Here is a 17,644-nt window from a genome sequence, read left to right as displayed (position 1 = left end):
ATAGGGAATCGGTTATAACGAATCCCATAGGTGAGTTTTGAAAAATAATTTTTCAAAACTCACTTTTTTTTAATTATTCAATTATAGAAAATCAGTTATAATGAATCCCATAGGTGAGTTTCGAAAAATAATTTTTTGAAACTCTTTTTTTAATTATTCAATTATAGGAAATCGGCTCCAAGTTGAATACTGAATCCCAAAAAGAAAGTTTCAAATCGAAACTTTCTTTTTTTATTTTATTATAGGGAAATAGTCCAAAATTGGATACTGGATCCGAAAGTTTCATGACAAAACTTCAAAAAAAAACAAAAAAAAAGTCAAAAAAAATGTTTTTTTTAACTTTTTTTTCTTTTTTTGTAAGGAAACAGTTCCGATTTGGATACCGGAATCCCAAAGTTTCAAAGTTTTATAATGTTATGCAACTTAAACTTCGAAACTTGAAACTTTAAAAAAAAACGTTATTTTAATGCTTTAAATTCTTTTTTTTAGGGAAATCAGTTCTGATTTGAATACCGGAATTCCAATATTTTAAAGTAATATACGAAACTTCAAAATTTTTTAAAAAAAACATTTATTTAAATTTTTTTTTTTCTTTTTTGTAGGGAAATGGTTCCGACTTGGATACCAGAATCCCAATATTTTGAAGTTTCATTACGTTATGAAACTTCAAAACTTGAAACTTTTTTTTTAAAAAAAAACATTATTTTAACACTTTAAATAACGTTTTTTTCTTCTTTTTTTTTAGGGAAATTGGTTCCGATTTGGATACCAGAATCCCAATGTTTCAAAGTTTTGAAACTTCAAAATTTAAAAAAAAAATGTTTTTTTAATGTTTTTTCTCTCTTTTTGTAGGGAAATTGGTTTCGATTTGGATACCGGAATCCCAATATTTCGAAGTAACAAAATTTATTTAATTTTTTTTTTATGTAGGAAAATGGTTCTGACTTGGATACCAGAATCCCAATGTTTCAAAGATACTGTAACTTTGAAATTTAAAAAAAAACATTTTTTTTAAACGTTTTTTTTATTATTCTATTATAAAGAATCAGTTTTGAAATTGGATACCGAATCCCATTGAATATTCTATCGGAATTGTTCGATTCTGTCATTCTGACACTAATCGGATAAATCACAGGATCTGATAAGTTTGATGAATAATAGATTATCGGATCATGATCTCTTTTTTATAAAAAAAAAATTTTTTAAAAAAAAAATTTATTTTATTCTTCATAGTAACCTTCTGGACACAGAACTGACAGGGAAGGTGCTGAAGAAATTTTTTTTTTTAATCTTAAAATGTTAGTAAACATTACTAACATTCTATTTTCAATTATAAAACCCTTATGATGTCCCAGAATTGGCAAAATGCTCTGAAACGTATTTAAAAAGGTGAGAAGAGAATGTTTTTAAATTGAGAACGTTAGAAATATTGCTATCGTCCTATTTTTAATATTTTTTTTTTATTATAGAATCCTTTAGACGTCCCAAAACTGAGGAAGGTATTTAAAAAGGTAGGGGAAATATTTTTAAATTGGGGATCATAGGGACCTATCGAAAGCTTTCTCAGAGTGGCATTCCCAAGAGTGTGTCAGTTTTATGTCATTGGCAATGATCTGAACCCCAGAATTGAAAAACTTATCAAGGGTCGAAATGGGCAAAGTAATCTTGATTATGAGTTGTTTAGAATTGTTTCAGGGGATTCATTTTTTTTGATGTTTCAATTATTTTTAAACCTTTCTTTTTTTTATTTTCTTATAGGAATTGCTAAACAAAAGTTACGAACCAGACTTTGGAGAAGGTAAATAGAGGAAAATTTTGGTTTTTTGTTGTATTTTTTAGAAACGTTTTTAATGTTTCTTTTTTTTGTAAGAACTCTTTCAGATCCTTCCTTTGGATTTGTATCGGTAAGTTTCAAAAAGTTTCATTTTGAAACTTTATTTACTTTTATTTAATAATTAAAAAAATATTTATTTTTTTCTTTATTTTTTAGGTTACTATCAGCACTTGGATTTGGATCGGTAATGGTAAATTTTGAAGAGTTTCATTTTGAAACTTTTTTTACTTTTATTTAATACTTAAAAAGATATTTGATTTTTTTTTCTTTATTTTTTAGGTTACTATTAGCTCTGATCTTAGACTTGGATTTGGATCAGTAAAGTTTTGAAGAATATGATAATATTAGTAAATATATATAAGTAGAATTATTAAATAATGTAAATAATTTAGTAATTAGTATTTCTGATTTTTGTAATTTTAATGTAAATTTTAAATAAAAATAATAAAAATGCATTATTATAAATTAATCAAAAAGTAACAATCAGTATACTGACATTTAATCAAAAAGTTATCAATCGGTATACTGATATGTCAAATAGTAAATATCTTATTGGTAACTATTAATACCTGATTGTACTTTATTGAATATCCTGATTGGTACCTGAGTATCCTCCTTTTGCGCCATCTTTTGGCAGCAATTAGGTTTACCGATTGATGAAAATTTTAAAAAAATAGGGACCAATCAGGTGGAATTCAGTCACCTGATTAGTCCCCGATTTGACATCGTTCGACTAATGTTTATAATTATACTTTGCATTATGGAAAAAAAAAAAATAATAATAATTATACTTAGTTTTCATTATATAAATAATTGCATAATTTATTTACTTTAAATTATAATGCTAAAATAAATCAAGTAATTGGGTCCCATGATCATCAGACATTGAAGATAGGGCCTTTATGGCTAAGATGACCTGTTACTAAATGAAATCTACCTACAGAGTCAAACGATCATTCGATAGTGCACATGTGGGGTACTACCGGTATGACAAGTGGTTTGTAGTTTAATTATATTAGAGTAGTTATTAGGGAATTTTACTTTGTATATATTTTCTTTATTTTTTTACTTTAATAAAACTGCAAATGCGCTGCAGAAAAAAAAAATAAAAATAAAAATAAATCAAGTAATATGAAAATTAATGAATTTTAAAATGTTAAATAAAATTTATATCTGATATGGAAAATTTTGATTTAAGACTGCTAATTATGCAGAATGTTAGAACTTAGAAGCCTCAATATAAATTTGAGTTGATTATATAAATCACGTGATATGAAAATCTTTTTCCACTATGAAAAAATTTTTTGTTATATAGATAAAACAAGATTTTTTTTTATATTTTGTTTTTTTACTTTATGTTATGGCTTGTCATTTAATTCATCATTTCAAGTCATTTGCCGAACACAGGAGAGTATAGGTGTTATTCCTGGCCTTCGTAGAGTGATTTTGAAAGTGCTCCGAGTGGGTGTCATCCCGTGGTAATACACGGAATACAGGTGTTGTCCTCGCTTTCCGTCACCCTACCTTTTATTAGATGTTGTTCTTACAGTATTTACCTTTATTACAGATTAAAGATGAAAAAACGGATAAGAGCTTTTGGCAATATATCGAGGATACGCAAAAATTAGAATTGTTACGAGAAAGACAGGTAAGAATTGGTTGTTTTATTTGAAGAATCGCACCTCTAGAGGTCGCACTCCTTAAAATTACAATAGACACTATCCTTATGTAAAGATTGACAAGGGGTTTAATATAGTAATTTAAATCGACCAGCTGACAATTTTCATTACACAAAAAAATAAATACACCATTTTTTTCAGGTGATCGGTCTCATATGCTACGAACGCGAACTTGAATTTATCGCTTGAACTGTTGTAGGTAAGACAATATTCTGTTCCATTTCTATACCATTCACCATGTAATCCATAATTCCCATGTTTTCCATCACAAATAGGGCATGGCGAGTCCCATGGCTGAGCAAATGCAAAATTATAATTGTCAATCCCTCTGAAACTATTTCAGTATGAAAAATGCTCTAACACGGATTTGATAATTAATTCTGGATCAGATTTGGCTTCGAAAGTGATAGGCTTGAAATCAGAGATCTGAGGTTTTGCTGACATATTTATCACAGCTTCTGATGGCTCATGCCCAGTTTCTTTTTTATATCTTTTGTATAAATTAGAACGAATCTTATCTGTCGGTAACCCACTTAATTTGGCATGCCAATCCAGATATTCGGGGTTATACTTAATACTTTATTGGACTTGGTTAAATTGCAGTAGGAAGCTAATGTAAGTGAATTTGCTTGATCCCAGACCTCATCTCGCTAAAGAAATCATAATCTTTTGGGACCTTTCTTTTGTCTTAAAGAACAAACATCATATCATGACATCGTATGCATATATGTAAATATATAGTTAATAAAAATAAAGCTAACTTTATTTACTATAAATTAAGTTGCGAACTTGCGATACAGAAATTTTGACGATAATAACTAGAAAGTGTATTATTCAAGATCAATCATCTCACTCAACAAAATAATCATTAATATTCATCAAACACTTTTAACTTCTATAATTGGTACTTCGCTGGCCATTTATTTCTTTTACTGCATCACAAATTTCTTTACGGACTTCTTTACAAATTTCTTTACGAAATATTTGCACATTTCATACATTTCTTCACGGATTTTATCACGGAATTGACGGATTTATTCACGAATCTCTTCACGGATCTCCTCGCAGATCTCCTCACGAAGTTTCTCTAGGTCAAATTGTTGTTCTGGTATTGTAGAACTTATGGTCCTTTGGAGAAGTGTATCTAGTTTGAAAATAATTTTTATTGAGTTATGCTTTCTTACTAGGCCACCATACGAAATGATCCGGAATAAAAATAATTACCTGACACATCTTCACTTTCATCATAATTATTAACTTCACTAGGTTCATTATCAATACATTATTTTTTTTTGTGAAGGTCTATAGAGATCCAGAATTTCGCCACCTTGTTGGGTAGTTGACTTATCAAGAATTTCAACCGAACATAAATCAACTTTCCGTTTGAGTTTGATCTGTTAAATAGAAAAAAAAAGTATTGTCAGGTAAAGTCTTATTACAAATCCTATAAAATAGAGTGAGGCGCTGGTTAGTGGTTCTTTTTATCTGCCTTGTACTATACAAATAAAGCAAAAATCAAGCGAAATTAATAAAATATACTAAATCTTACCGCTTTATCAATCATCAATCAAAAACATCATGAAATCATTGGAAATAACTCCGCAAATAAAATTAATGGTATGCTTGATTATTCGCACTGGCTATTTGAGATCATTTAATCAAATCTTTGTTATATTAAACGTCCATAAAATTTTCGGATATATTACTCTTCTTACTATATCGGCATTTTGATCTTCGCTAAGAAAATCTTTTGACAATTATCACGCGTATAATAGATGCACAGCAAAAGTCTGGCGCAGTACATCAGAAAATTCATATAAGCATCTTAATGTTTGACGCAATATCGTACTAAAAAATTAAGCGTCAAATTTCTTAAAGATCAAGGCGGATACTTTTCCAGGCCTTTAACATGAATTTTTATCTCGCATTAAATTTTCAACGTGTAGATTTTGCTACGGATTTTAATCATTATATTTTTCATTAATCTGTGTGACAATAGATTTTGTATAAATAAATTGGTGAATTACTAATTGTTTTTTTCGCTATATACAAAATTCGTCATGCCTGTTCCCATTGATCCTACAACAAGAATCTTTTCCAAATAAATATATAATAAACACGTACTATCAAAAGATGTCTCTTTAGATTTTTTATTTTATCTCGAGTAATGGGATCTCTTCAGCCAGTTCAAAATCTACCTGAAACGTCTCAAACTCTCTTAAAATATGAGAAAAAGCCTGGTCAAGTGAACGTTTCTTGGTAATAAAGCTTTTATTTTCTTGAATAGCATAGTGGCAATACATATAGTAGTATCTTGGTGTTTATTTTCTTGAATAGCATAGTGGCAATACATATAGTAGTGTCTTGGTGTTTATTTTCTTGATCTATTTATAGTTCGTACGGATAATAACTTCAACTGGCCCTCCTCAATGCCGTAATATATGAGAAGACATTGTTTCTTCCGGATCACTGATAACGAGTCTAATATTGATGATGTTCACAACATCATATTTTTTTACAACGCACTTGATATAGGGGAATTTTTAGGACACGAAAATGATTGGGTGACGGTATACAACCAGAAAATAATAGAATATGGGAAAGAGTATAGCGATGATGAATTGATCCAAATTTTCGAAAAGATGTCTGGTGTCATACAACTTCCAGTTAATCAGAAAAGTCTGCCACGTAGTGAAAAAAGAAAAATGGTAACTACTAGGCGAATTATCGACGTTTTCAGAAATATGTGAAATTCCAAGCCACATGTCGATCACTTGGATTTTGTAACCTTTATATTTTACTGACATAAAAATACGCGATTTTTTTTTCTATATAAATATATTGCTTTATATAAGACTAATATAAAGTTTATAATATATAATTAGTTGTTAAATAATACTAAATAATAATAAAATTAAAACAAAATTGAACCATAATATAGCTTCAATTTTTCAGAAAATACTTCATATTGTGAGTTTCGTGATAACAAAAAATGATAAAGATTTTAAGTAATGATATAAGATGGCGTATCATTTACCATCAATTCGATGGATTTTCAGCAAAAGAAACTGCTCTTAGACTTTACTACTGTATATAAAATTAGAAGAATTTACGATCATTGGGGTTATGTAACTCATCCATTTAAAGGTCGTCAAGGAAGAAGAAAAACTTTAAATCTTGTTGATTTAAATGAATTTCTTTAATTATTAATTTATCATTATTGCAAATTTATTTTATTGATTGAACATTTTATATTACAGATTTTAGTTTCACTTGTAAAAGATAAGAAAGATTGGCATCTTGATGAAATGGATGATGAGATGGAAAGGTTAACTGGCAAGCTCATATCGATACCTACTTTATGAAGAACACTCAAACATCTTGGAATAACAAGAAAAAAGGTTCTATAAGATTTTAATTCATTTTTATTTGATTATTTAATTATTAAATTAAATATTTCTATTCTAGTTACAAAAGCTGCAAAAGAAAGGAGTGAGCTTTTACATAGCATTTTATGTATAAAATAGGAAGTGAATTCAACCAGAACAGCTTGTTTTTATTGATGGAGAGCCTATGGATATAGCATGAAAAATGTAAAGGTTGAAAAAAGTATTGTTTTTGTGAGAGGCAAACAGTATACTATTTTACCAGCATTGACATTAGATGGATTTATAGCTGCTGATTTCATAGAAGGAAGTTGTAATAAAGAAAGATTTCAGACATTTATTCTTACACAAGTGGTATGTTGCTTATCTATTTACTTATTTTATTTATTTAAAATAAATATATCAGATATATTTTATATTTGTTTTTTTAGTTACCTCAAATGAATGAATATCCGAATAAAAATAGTGTAATTGTTATGGACAACGCAAATTTTTCATCACGATGAAAAATTGACAGAATCAATTGAACAAATGGGATGTAAAGTACTTTATTTGCCTCCATACTCTCCAGATTATAATCCCATCGAAACAACTTTTTCTGGAATTAAATCATGGTTAAAAAGATATAGAATATTTGTAGAAAGCTGCACTGATCCCAAATATCCATTTATATTAGCATTTCCTCACGTAACACCTGATATGGCGAAGGTTATTTTAACGAATCAATTTATTCATATTAATAAACTCAATTTATGCATTTGTAGACCAAAATCATTTTATAAATTGCCAGATAATTTTATTAATTGAACAAAAGAATATAACAAAAAAATGTGATGATATAAATTTTTATCTACGTCCCATTATCTCTATACCAAATTCATTTAATAAAATTTCAGGACTCATCTCTGCAATTTGTGATACAGTAATCTCCTCCTCTTCAAATTTTTGTAAAAAATTTGTATATTTACTTTCACCATATTGTTTATCAAGTTCTTCCAAAAACTCCTTCATAGATGAAATATTTGATGGATGTGATAATGTAAATGGTAATGAATATGATGGTAAAAGTTGTGATGTGATAGTGGATGTGGTGATGGATATGGCGGCCATCCATAATATAAGGATAAGCATTCGGTTGTAAAATATTATAATGTGAATAACAGTTTATAAATTCATTACTTGCTGATGCTGTTGATGATTGATTTGATGATGGAACCTTTAGAGAGTTTCCAATTCCAAAATTAGGATGTGGTAGTGGAGTTTCGTAATCACAATGATTCTTATACTGTAATAAAAATGTGAAAATAAAAAAATAAATAATTGTTTAAATTAACATAGTTACAATTTCATCAGTCCACATAGATAAATGTAATGTTGTGAGTGGTAAATATCTATCATCTTTGATGTAACAATATCCTGTTTTATGGGATATCACATCCATGCTTTTCTTTGAGTTTCTTGTGAATTTCCCCCTTCATAAGATCGATCTCATCCAAATTTGATTCTTTAGGAACGGAAGTTTTCTTTTTTTGTTTTGAAGGTGGCGTAATCTTATTTTCTTCACTTATAGATTCTTCACCATCATCTAATATTAAATGTTTCTAATTGAAAAATATAAATAAATTAATAATAATATTAAACAAATAAATTTTTTAAGAAATATAAATACCTTTTTTCTTTTCGACGTTTCTTTTTTTTTTGAATAACCACGGTAATAAACAAAACCTTATTAGAGCTAGTTAACCTATAATATTCTTTTATAAATTCTTCAAAATCTTCCTCTTCTAAATAGTACCAGCTCCTATTCCTTTTTCTTGATTTATATGATAATTCATAATCAGTATGAACTAATAAACCAACTGTTTCACAAACCCTTTGTAGTATTAGTTCTTCAAATTCATAATAATCAACTGGTTTGTTTCTAAAGTATTGCCTTATTAAATCAGGTGTTTAATTACTAGTTTAAAGCGAAAAGATGAATCTGAATTAAGCATGTTATCTACTTTAGAAATTTCATCAGATTGCTTTATAGTTGTTTCACTTTTTAATTTATCAAAATCTGATTATTTTCTTGCGTTTGATCTTTATTTTTCTCACTTTTATTATAAGTATTTTGATCTCTAGTTAGTATTTAGTAAAGGCACTTTTGACATGAATAACAGGTTCCTATTTGATATTCTCGTTCTTTAATACTAAAGGGTTCTGTTTTTTTATACTGTAAACTTTATAGTCTTTGCAATCGTACATTGTAAAATTTTTTGTACGCGGAAATTAAAATTTTCGCGTTTGATTGATAATCTTTAATTTATTAATAGTTGGCACGTGAAAAGTGGGATAATTATTTAAAATTTGAACGTGAAAAAATTGCCACAAAAATCACGTGGTGATTTTGGAAAGAAAAAGTAAAAGTGGTGATGGTAGTAAACTAGTGGTTCATTTCTCTTTTAGTAATAAAATAAATAAATAAATAAATAAAAACTAGTGGTTCATTATATTGTTGAACTTAGCTCAATCATCTTAATTTTTTGAGTTAGTATAATCTCAAGTTTCAATAGAATTTTTTTTTTTTTATGACACAATGACTTTTAAGAAATTGATTTAAAATAATATTAATTCTCTTAAATGCGTAAATTCCATAGAAATTATTAAATATAAACAATTAGCATTATTTTAATGTTTGATAATGTAGATTATTCTGTAACAAAAAAGGGTATGGGGATCTATAATAAATAAAATTCAAAAAATAGGTTTCAGCATAAAATATCATAAAATTTGAAATCAAAAACAGGAAAGTCTGAAAAATTTCAAATTTTTTAAGCACGAAAGAATAATTCTGACTAAGAATCTAGACATAATGCCAAGTATGCACGAGGGTTCACAGGACCATAAATGGGATAATAAAACATAATACTTATTAATCAGTGAAACATCATCATTTCTTTAAATTCCAGCTTGGGGTATAATGGGCATAAATGCATAATATTACAAAAGTGTACATATTATTTAGCTTTATTACCCCCTAAATTGTTTAATTTTATGAATAATCATAACCATGGAATAATAACTTATTTTAGTTTAACGAACTTCGGACTTAATTTAGACAATATTTCGGTGACCACAGAAAAAGGAAATTTTAGGGCTAATCTTTATTAAGCATTTTCACAAAACACCCCTTTATTTTTGACGTTAAGAATATTAAGAATATTAAGGTTTTATTTTTTTTTTTTGAATTGTCAGTTGTCAGAAAAATATGTGCACAAGACCAAAAATATACTAATTAGGGGACATGGCAACAGCTTTAATTGAAAAATTGAAACTCACAAGAAATCGGATTTTTTTTTTGATATTTTTGGATATAATTATTTTCCTTATTCTTAATACTGAATTCCTCCTTGTTTTACTAATATTTTTTTTTTTGTTAAAAATTAAATTTTGTAAAGGTTTTACATATTTGAAACATGAAATTGAATTTATTGTTCATCGATAATATTAAGTATTTACGGAGAAATGTTTTTTCAACAGTTAATATTTTTCTTTATTTTACGTAAATAAAGTTCTTTGCTTAAATCAGACAATAAAAGTCTATCTTTCTTTTAGAAATTTCTTATATTTCTTTTACTTATAAGGACCAATGAAAAGAGTTCATGTGATCCAAATTTGTTTAAGTGAGATCCATGTGTAATTAATATAATTAATCTGATTCGTGCTCGTTTTTTTAAAACAGAATTATGTAAATATTATTGTGTAAATTGTTTGTTTGTTTTAATGCAGATTTATGTATTAATATTTTTTGTACATTTTTTACTAATAATAGATTAATTTATTTAAATATATATATATGGGACGCGAGTTGAGAGATTTTTTTTTTGTAAAATTCAAGAGAGAGAAAAAAATTCTATTTATTTTCATCATTCAAGTCATACAGGCATTATTTGAAAATTTTATTTACATATTTTTTTTTTTGAACAATATTATATTTATCATCTTTAAAAAAACAATCTATTACTTCCTCATAAGAAAAGATGGTAGGATATTGGGCATTATTAGTAGACGGTAAAGCAGGAACAGAGAGAACAAGAGGATCCACTACAACCTCTTCTAATAATAAGAGTATAAATCGACAATCACTCACAAAAACATTATCCTTATCAATCAAATCTAATAAAAGAAATTCTTATTCTTCTACGAAAAAGTTTAATGATAAAGTAGCGGTTTCATATCAAATTAATGAAAAAACATATTATTATTCTCATAATACAAATGACCATACATGGTATGTTCAAGAATTATTAAAAGGAGGAAAATTTGGTAAAGAACTTTCAAGTGGTACATTAGAAAATCCATATCATATTTTATTCACATTCACAATTTATAATAAATGTTATTTATACGCACAAAATTTAAATTCAAATTATTGGTATATTCAAGAATTATTAGATGGTGGTATATTAGGTAAAGAAACTTCAAGTGGGACATGGAAATCAACTTATCATATATCAATCTCATTTCGTACTGTTGATGGTAGAATATATCATTATGGTCATAATACCAGAACAAATAATTGGGTAATTCATGAATTATTACCAGGGGGTAAAATGGGCAAAGAAACCTCTCGTGGTACATGTTCTCAACCTCATCACGTAGCTTTCTCTTTTAATATAGATGATAGAACTTATTATTATGGTCATAATGTTGAACGTAGATATTGGTTTATAAGAGAATTATATGAAGGTGGTAAAATGGGTCCTGAAACTGCTCATGGTCATTTAAGGCAACCATTTCATGTTGCTGCCCCTTTTGAAGTTAATTCGAAATTATATTATTATACTCAAAATTTGGATACTAAATTTTGGTATATTCAAGAATTACTACCGGGTGGTCGTATGGGTAAAAAACCCGTAAATGGTAATTGGATAAATGGTTATGATGTACTATTTGTATCCGAAATTGAGGAGAAATCTTATGTATTTGCTAAAAGTTATTAAATGATAACCTAAATAATTAATATCCGTTAGTGATTTTCATAGTGTTATTGTGCGCAGAAATTTTATAATAAAAATAACCTTACACAATATACCATTGTTTTACAAACAAAACCAAAATACCGAATGAATACAAAAATGACTGCTGATTTTTTTTTTCTTTTTTTTTTGTTTTTAATTTCAATTTATCTCTTCTAAAAATCGTAGCTACGGTTGAAATTTTTAAAGAGTAAATCTTATTCATAATGTATACTTATACAACTACATCAAATTCTCATCCTGCTTATAAAAATGAAGGCTCTTCTTCTACTTCAACTTCTTCTCCATATACTTATACAACTACTTCAACTTCCTCTCCATTTACTTACACAACTACTTCAACCTCTTCAAATCTTTCCCTAAATAATAATGAGAAATATCGCTTCTCTGTTACTTCTGATTATGTTAAACGTAAAGTAACCGAATATTATGACAGCGAAAATGATGACAGCGAAAATGATGATAGCGAAAATGATAACAGCGAAAATGAAAGTAAGGAATATATTCCTATGTGATTATGAAAACTATTATGAAAACCAATGAATCTAATGAATTTATTTCTTCGTTAAAAGTTACTTCTAAGAGATCTACCAATTCCACTCATTCTTCTACTTCTAAAACCACCAAAGATTGTAGTATTTGCGTAGAAACTTATGATTTAAATCAATTTGAAAAAATAACAAATAATTGTATACATTCAAATGATATTTGTAAAAGTTGTGTTTCTCGACACATTGAAACTCAATTAAATACCAAAGGTGATGTTGAAGGTATTCTTTGTCCTTTTGGTAATGATTGTGGTTTTCTGATTGAATATGATGATGTTCAAAGAATTGCTGGTGGTGATCTATTCGAACGGTAAGTTAGTTTCTACTTTAGAAAGGAATTTATTATTTAGCGATATACAATTTTTTTTTTTTCGGAAAAACATTAATTTTTTTTTTAAATTTTTATAGATTTGACAGTTTGTCATTAAAACAAACTTTGAGTAATATGCCGGATTTCAGGTGGTGTAAAAATGCTGGTTGCGGTTCCGGTCAAATTCATTCCGGTAGCGGTAAGTATTTATAGCTTGTTCTCCTTTAAAAGTTTTTTTTTTTATGGTTTTAACTTCCCTACCTTTTCTTCTCAATATTAGATAAGGAACCTATAATGACTTGTAAAGCATGTGGTGAAAAATCATGTTATACTCACGACATTCCATGGCATGATAATCTTACTTGTGAACAATATAATGATGCAAAACAAGGTGAAGATATGGCTACTCAAGATTTACTTAATCGTGAAACTAAAAAATGTCCAAAATGCGGCGTTAGAATTACTAAAAATGGTGGTTGTAATCATATGACTTGTAGAGTTCAAAGTTGTAGGCATGAATTTTGTTGGTTGTAAGTAATTTATATTTATATATATATTTTTTTAGAAAATAATTTTTTTTTTTCGTTATTACTTCACGGAATTCACATTGTGTTTTTTTTTACATTACAGGTGCTTGGCTGATTTTGATCAAATTAGAAGACATGGAAATCATTTTCATGAAAGAACTTGTCAATTATATGGATAGATTATAGATTTTAATTTATTTAAAAACCAATTCTTCCTTCATTTATTTTGTGGGACAATAATCATGTATTTTTATGTGTCACATTATATGTCAAAGGTTAATAAACTTTTTACGTTTTCTTAATTTAACTTATTTTTTCTAAGGTATTAATGTAACTATTGAAAATCCTTTTAATTGCTAAATTAAATAGTAAGGATCTATAGCTGATTTTTAAATAAGTTATTTAGCCTTTTTGTGAGCTTTATTGCTTTTCAAAAAAAAGATTTTGATTTGGATTTTGTTAATATAGAAAAATATATTTTTTATACTTTATTTTATGATTAGGATTAATATTATTAAGATGCTTCTAATTCATAAATCTAATCACACCTAAGTTATTGCTAATATTATCAGAATATATTTTTCAATAATCTCAACACCAAATAACAAAAATAAAACTCCCCATTTCAAATGTTATTTTATTATTACTAAATTTAATTGAAACAGATCTGATAAGTTAATTGACAAGATCAAACAATTCTGATGAACTTTCTGCTTTGGAACAATCATTTATGTGGGTTAGGTGAGATACGAGACTTTGTTTTACAAAGTAAAATAGATGATTGAAATCTAGTATTTATAGTAAGACTATGGAGGTGTAAGAATCTTATAGTTAGTTATGATAATTAAAAGATAAAATAATTAGATATAGAAATTTACCAGAAACGAGAGAGATAATATGATACGGGACTCACATAATATGGCCTAGGATCCATATATTCCTTTTCTTTAAAGCATGTCAAATATTTCGCTTCTCTTCCAATTTTATTCTTCTTTATCTGAAAATTAATAAAGATTTTGCTCATACTTCGGGGTTTATCTTTTAAATTAATGTATGCGTGTATTCCGTGATGTAAAATAAAGTGCAGCTAGCATTGAAGCGATTGAAGCGTAACAACTGGTCGAGCGTACTTGTCTCTTTTAGTGATGCTGTATTGAATGCCATATTTCGTGTAATTCCTTGGATAATATCTTTTTTATCCCGGTATTAAACTGCGATATTATCCACAACTTTATGATCTTACGTCTTAACAACAGCCCCAGTTTATATGATTTCTGCTTACTATATTCTAGCTTCATTGTAAAAACCTTTTTTCAATGAAAAAATTACGAACTGGGGCAAACGTAATTTAATAAAATTTCATACGGACAACACCGAAACTGGTAAGTGTCACTTCAAGGCGACCATTAAAAAAATAATTCTCTGGTTTTAGCTTCCGACAGCTCGAAAGTCCGTTGTAGTTGTTCACCACATTGTATTTTTACAGCATACCTTGTTTTAAAGGCAGATTATCAATTCATCACACGATATTGACGTTCCACCAAAATTGCATATTAGTATTTAGTACCATGCGTGTTAATCATTCAGATACTCTTCCCACCAAAGCAAAGTGATAAATGGGTGTGCCAAAGTAGCAGACTACCCACCTAACTAATTATACCTTGGAAATTTATATGGATACTTCTTGAATGAATAAGTTTACTATCTCTGTTCTTCAAGGAAAAGATTTACATAGAGAAAATTATATATCAAGTTAATTTATAAATTTTATTTAACATAGAAATGAGAAGGCTCAATTTCACCTTTAATTGTGACCGGTTACTACTTATTTCAAACAAGGAGAGTTTTTGCATTGATTCAAATTTCAAATCATCTGGAAAAAATTTTTTTATATTTTAAAAGCTTCAAGAAAAGCAAGTAGAAAATATTATCTAAAAAAACCTAGATCATATTAATTATTAAAGCATTAGAATATGGAAAGACGTGATTTCCTTGCTTAAATTTACACATAAACGTAAATTCAGCCTTCTCAAGTTGTCATTCATTAACTATTGCTGCAAAAACGTTACCCACAAAAAGTTTCAATTCTTTAAATGAGTTTGATCTTTCACCACTTTCACCACGTGTCCCACCCGGCATACACGTGAGGTCAAATTTTACAGATCCTATTTTTCTATATCTGATTTTGTTTCAATATCAAATTTGAATATCAAGAGATTAGAGAAAAAATCATGTCGCACGCTTTAGAAAAAGAATTTCCTGATAAGCACGGGTCATTTCAGTGACTAACAATATACCAACCATGTTGTATTTGCTCTACGAAAGACTTAAAGCCTCGCCCAAAGGCACTCTTGAGGCATGTGAAGCCTATTATACCTGTTGACTATCTCGATCCAGTGAAGTGCAAGGCTAATAACTTTGATCCAAGAAAGTAAGTAATTTATCGACACTTCCTGTTCAAGTCACTTTACTAACATCATCCTTTTTATGTAGAGCAAATTAAGAGCAGTTAGAAAGGATCTTGTTGACTTCGGAAATGATGGACAAACTCACAAAAGGAAAGGACATCGTGCTGCGTTGAAAGAAGCGTTTACTGCTGCAAAATATCATAATGATTTGTATGGTTGCATATTATTTACGAAGTGAAATCATAGGTTCATGTGATACTTATGTATGGAGTCACTCCGAAGCGAAGGTAAAATTCCAAGCCCGAATAGTGGAGTATTATTTTTGAAGGTAGTGTTAGAGAAACCAATTTTTGACGTGTCATGTATGAATTATGATAATTTTAAATTCTTAAAATGGATTATATTTTAGGCTTAGTAAAATCATTGAACGTGATGCATAAAGCAGTTCCGGGAGTATTGAGAAGAGATCAAGAAAAGTATTTATTTAAATTACTTTCTTGAAGTGATAGAAACATTTTTAATTCTTTTGCAATTTTACAGCCAAACCTTTCTTCATATAACAATGCGTATGAACTAATTGACCAAAAAATCAAACTACTTTACGGTAACGATGTTGAGGTTATTGGCATTTATGCGACTAGAGACGATAGTATTTTTTTAGGCGTAGAAGATGATCTGGGGGGAGAATTGATTCAATATAGAATTGAGATGTAGTTCCTTGTGAATGGTTTTATTTCTACAGTAATTATCTATGCTTATTATCATGTTGGATAAACTAAAATATATAATGCATCTATGACAAAATAATTAATAAAAAAAAGATGGATTTTTCTTACACGTATGTGTTTTATTTGTGCAGTTTCGCAATTAATTATGCAATAGCTATTTTACGGAAAACTTTGGGATTCACGGAAATCATGATATCCCACAGTGGCCGTGAAATAACTATTACACATATCAGTCATATCACAGTTCTGGCCATTAAACTTTTTTAATATACTTTTTTAACGATAGACTTTCTATTCTAACATTATAGACTATAAAAGATTAAGTTAATTATTGTTAATATGTATCCATTACATTACGATATTATGTATAATTATCAGGTACGCTTAAAAAATCTAACATGATTATGTTGATGCAATAAAAAAAATATATTTAACGCTATTTTTGTAAGGAGTCTTTCTTGGTAGGGTTTGCCCTTAGAAAACTTATATCCCCAAGTATATTTCAATAATAAAATTTATATTACTGTACAATTATATTTGTTTACATGAATTTGGTAAAAAAAGTAAAAAAATTGGAGAAATCATTATTGGAATAATATTCATACCCAGAATATTAAAACTATTTTTAAAACTTTTAAACTATTTATTATATACTCTAAACAATAAACAATAGGAACAATATCGTATCAATATTAATTATTAAATGATATTAAAATGATATCTACTAAATGATTTTTATTTAAAGAGTTCATCTTTTAAAATAAGATTTTTTTTTATTAAAAAAAAAAAATATTTTTGCGTTTTACGCTATTGTCTTTGGTTGATTCATAAAATAAAATAAATTTTCACGCAAATCATGGTATAATTTTTTTTATATGAAGAATCTTGTTGATTTAGTTTTATGACTGTTTCATTAAAAATCATTATTTCACAGAACACGACGGTAACTGCCTCCTCCTTCATTACGATTACCTCTTCCTTCTCTACAATTACTTCTTCAATCACCTTCTTTACTACCCACTCTAGATTTACTTAATTTTTTTACTTTCCTTAATAATCGTTTATAATATATAAACATATAATTATTTGCTTGAATATTCCTTTTATTGATATAATTGATTAAATAAAAAAATTTTTTATGCAACATGAAAATCGATCATAATGTATGATCTTGGCGATGGCGATAAAAACCATACGGCTCTC

General features: G+C 27.9%; 6 protein-coding genes across 6 annotated transcripts; 3 read left to right on the top strand and 3 right to left on the bottom strand.

Annotated features, from left to right (window-relative positions):
* Positions 1-7,097: 7,097 nt before the first annotated feature.
* OCT59_008934 (uncharacterized protein) lies at positions 7,098-7,405 on the top strand (the record flags this gene model as incomplete). Its single annotated transcript, XM_066133204.1, has 2 exons — positions 7,098-7,253; positions 7,331-7,405. The coding sequence occupies 2 exons, from the start codon at positions 7,098-7,100 to the stop codon at positions 7,403-7,405; spliced, it is 231 nt and encodes a 76-aa protein (XP_065999669.1).
* Positions 7,406-7,677: 272 nt separating this feature from the next.
* Positions 7,678-8,030, bottom strand: OCT59_008933 (uncharacterized protein; the record flags this gene model as incomplete). The annotated part of the gene is made up of 1 exon (XM_066133202.1): positions 7,678-8,030. One exon carries the CDS (start codon positions 8,028-8,030, stop codon positions 7,746-7,748), a length of 285 nt encoding a protein of 94 aa, XP_065999668.1. The 3' UTR covers positions 7,678-7,745.
* A 290-nt stretch (positions 8,031-8,320) lies between these two features.
* Positions 8,321-8,734, bottom strand: OCT59_008932 (uncharacterized protein; the record flags this gene model as incomplete). Its single annotated transcript, XM_066133201.1, has 3 exons — positions 8,321-8,500; positions 8,569-8,624; positions 8,695-8,734. The coding sequence occupies 3 exons, from the start codon at positions 8,732-8,734 to the stop codon at positions 8,321-8,323; spliced, it is 276 nt and encodes a 91-aa protein (XP_065999667.1).
* A 2,033-nt stretch (positions 8,735-10,767) lies between these two features.
* On the top strand, positions 10,768-11,992 carry OCT59_008931 (uncharacterized protein). The gene has a single exon (XM_025312548.2). The coding sequence runs from the start codon at positions 10,922-10,924 to the stop codon at positions 11,882-11,884; it is 963 nt and encodes a 320-aa protein (XP_025189477.1). The 5' UTR covers positions 10,768-10,921; the 3' UTR covers positions 11,885-11,992.
* Positions 11,993-12,051: 59 nt separating this feature from the next.
* On the top strand, positions 12,052-13,610 carry OCT59_008930 (uncharacterized protein). Its single transcript, XM_066133200.1, has 5 exons — positions 12,052-12,412; positions 12,493-12,778; positions 12,877-12,977; positions 13,059-13,308; positions 13,409-13,610. The coding sequence occupies exons 1-5, from the start codon at positions 12,127-12,129 to the stop codon at positions 13,482-13,484; spliced, it is 999 nt and encodes a 332-aa protein (XP_065999666.1). The 5' UTR covers positions 12,052-12,126; the 3' UTR covers positions 13,485-13,610.
* A 419-nt stretch (positions 13,611-14,029) lies between these two features.
* Positions 14,030-14,329, bottom strand: OCT59_008929 (uncharacterized protein; the record flags this gene model as incomplete). The annotated part of the gene is made up of 2 exons (XM_066133199.1): positions 14,030-14,111; positions 14,184-14,329. 2 exons carry the CDS (start codon positions 14,327-14,329, stop codon positions 14,030-14,032), a joined length of 228 nt encoding a protein of 75 aa, XP_065999665.1.
* Positions 14,330-17,644: the final 3,315 nt, after the last annotated feature.

The sequence above is a fragment of the Rhizophagus irregularis genome, chromosome 17 (assembly GCF_026210795.1).
Source record: "Rhizophagus irregularis chromosome 17, complete sequence".
Taxonomy (NCBI): Eukaryota; Fungi; Glomeromycota; class Glomeromycetes; order Glomerales; family Glomeraceae; genus Rhizophagus; species Rhizophagus irregularis.
Note: the sequence above shows the minus strand (reverse complement) of the source record. Positions and strands in the feature narration are given on the sequence as shown.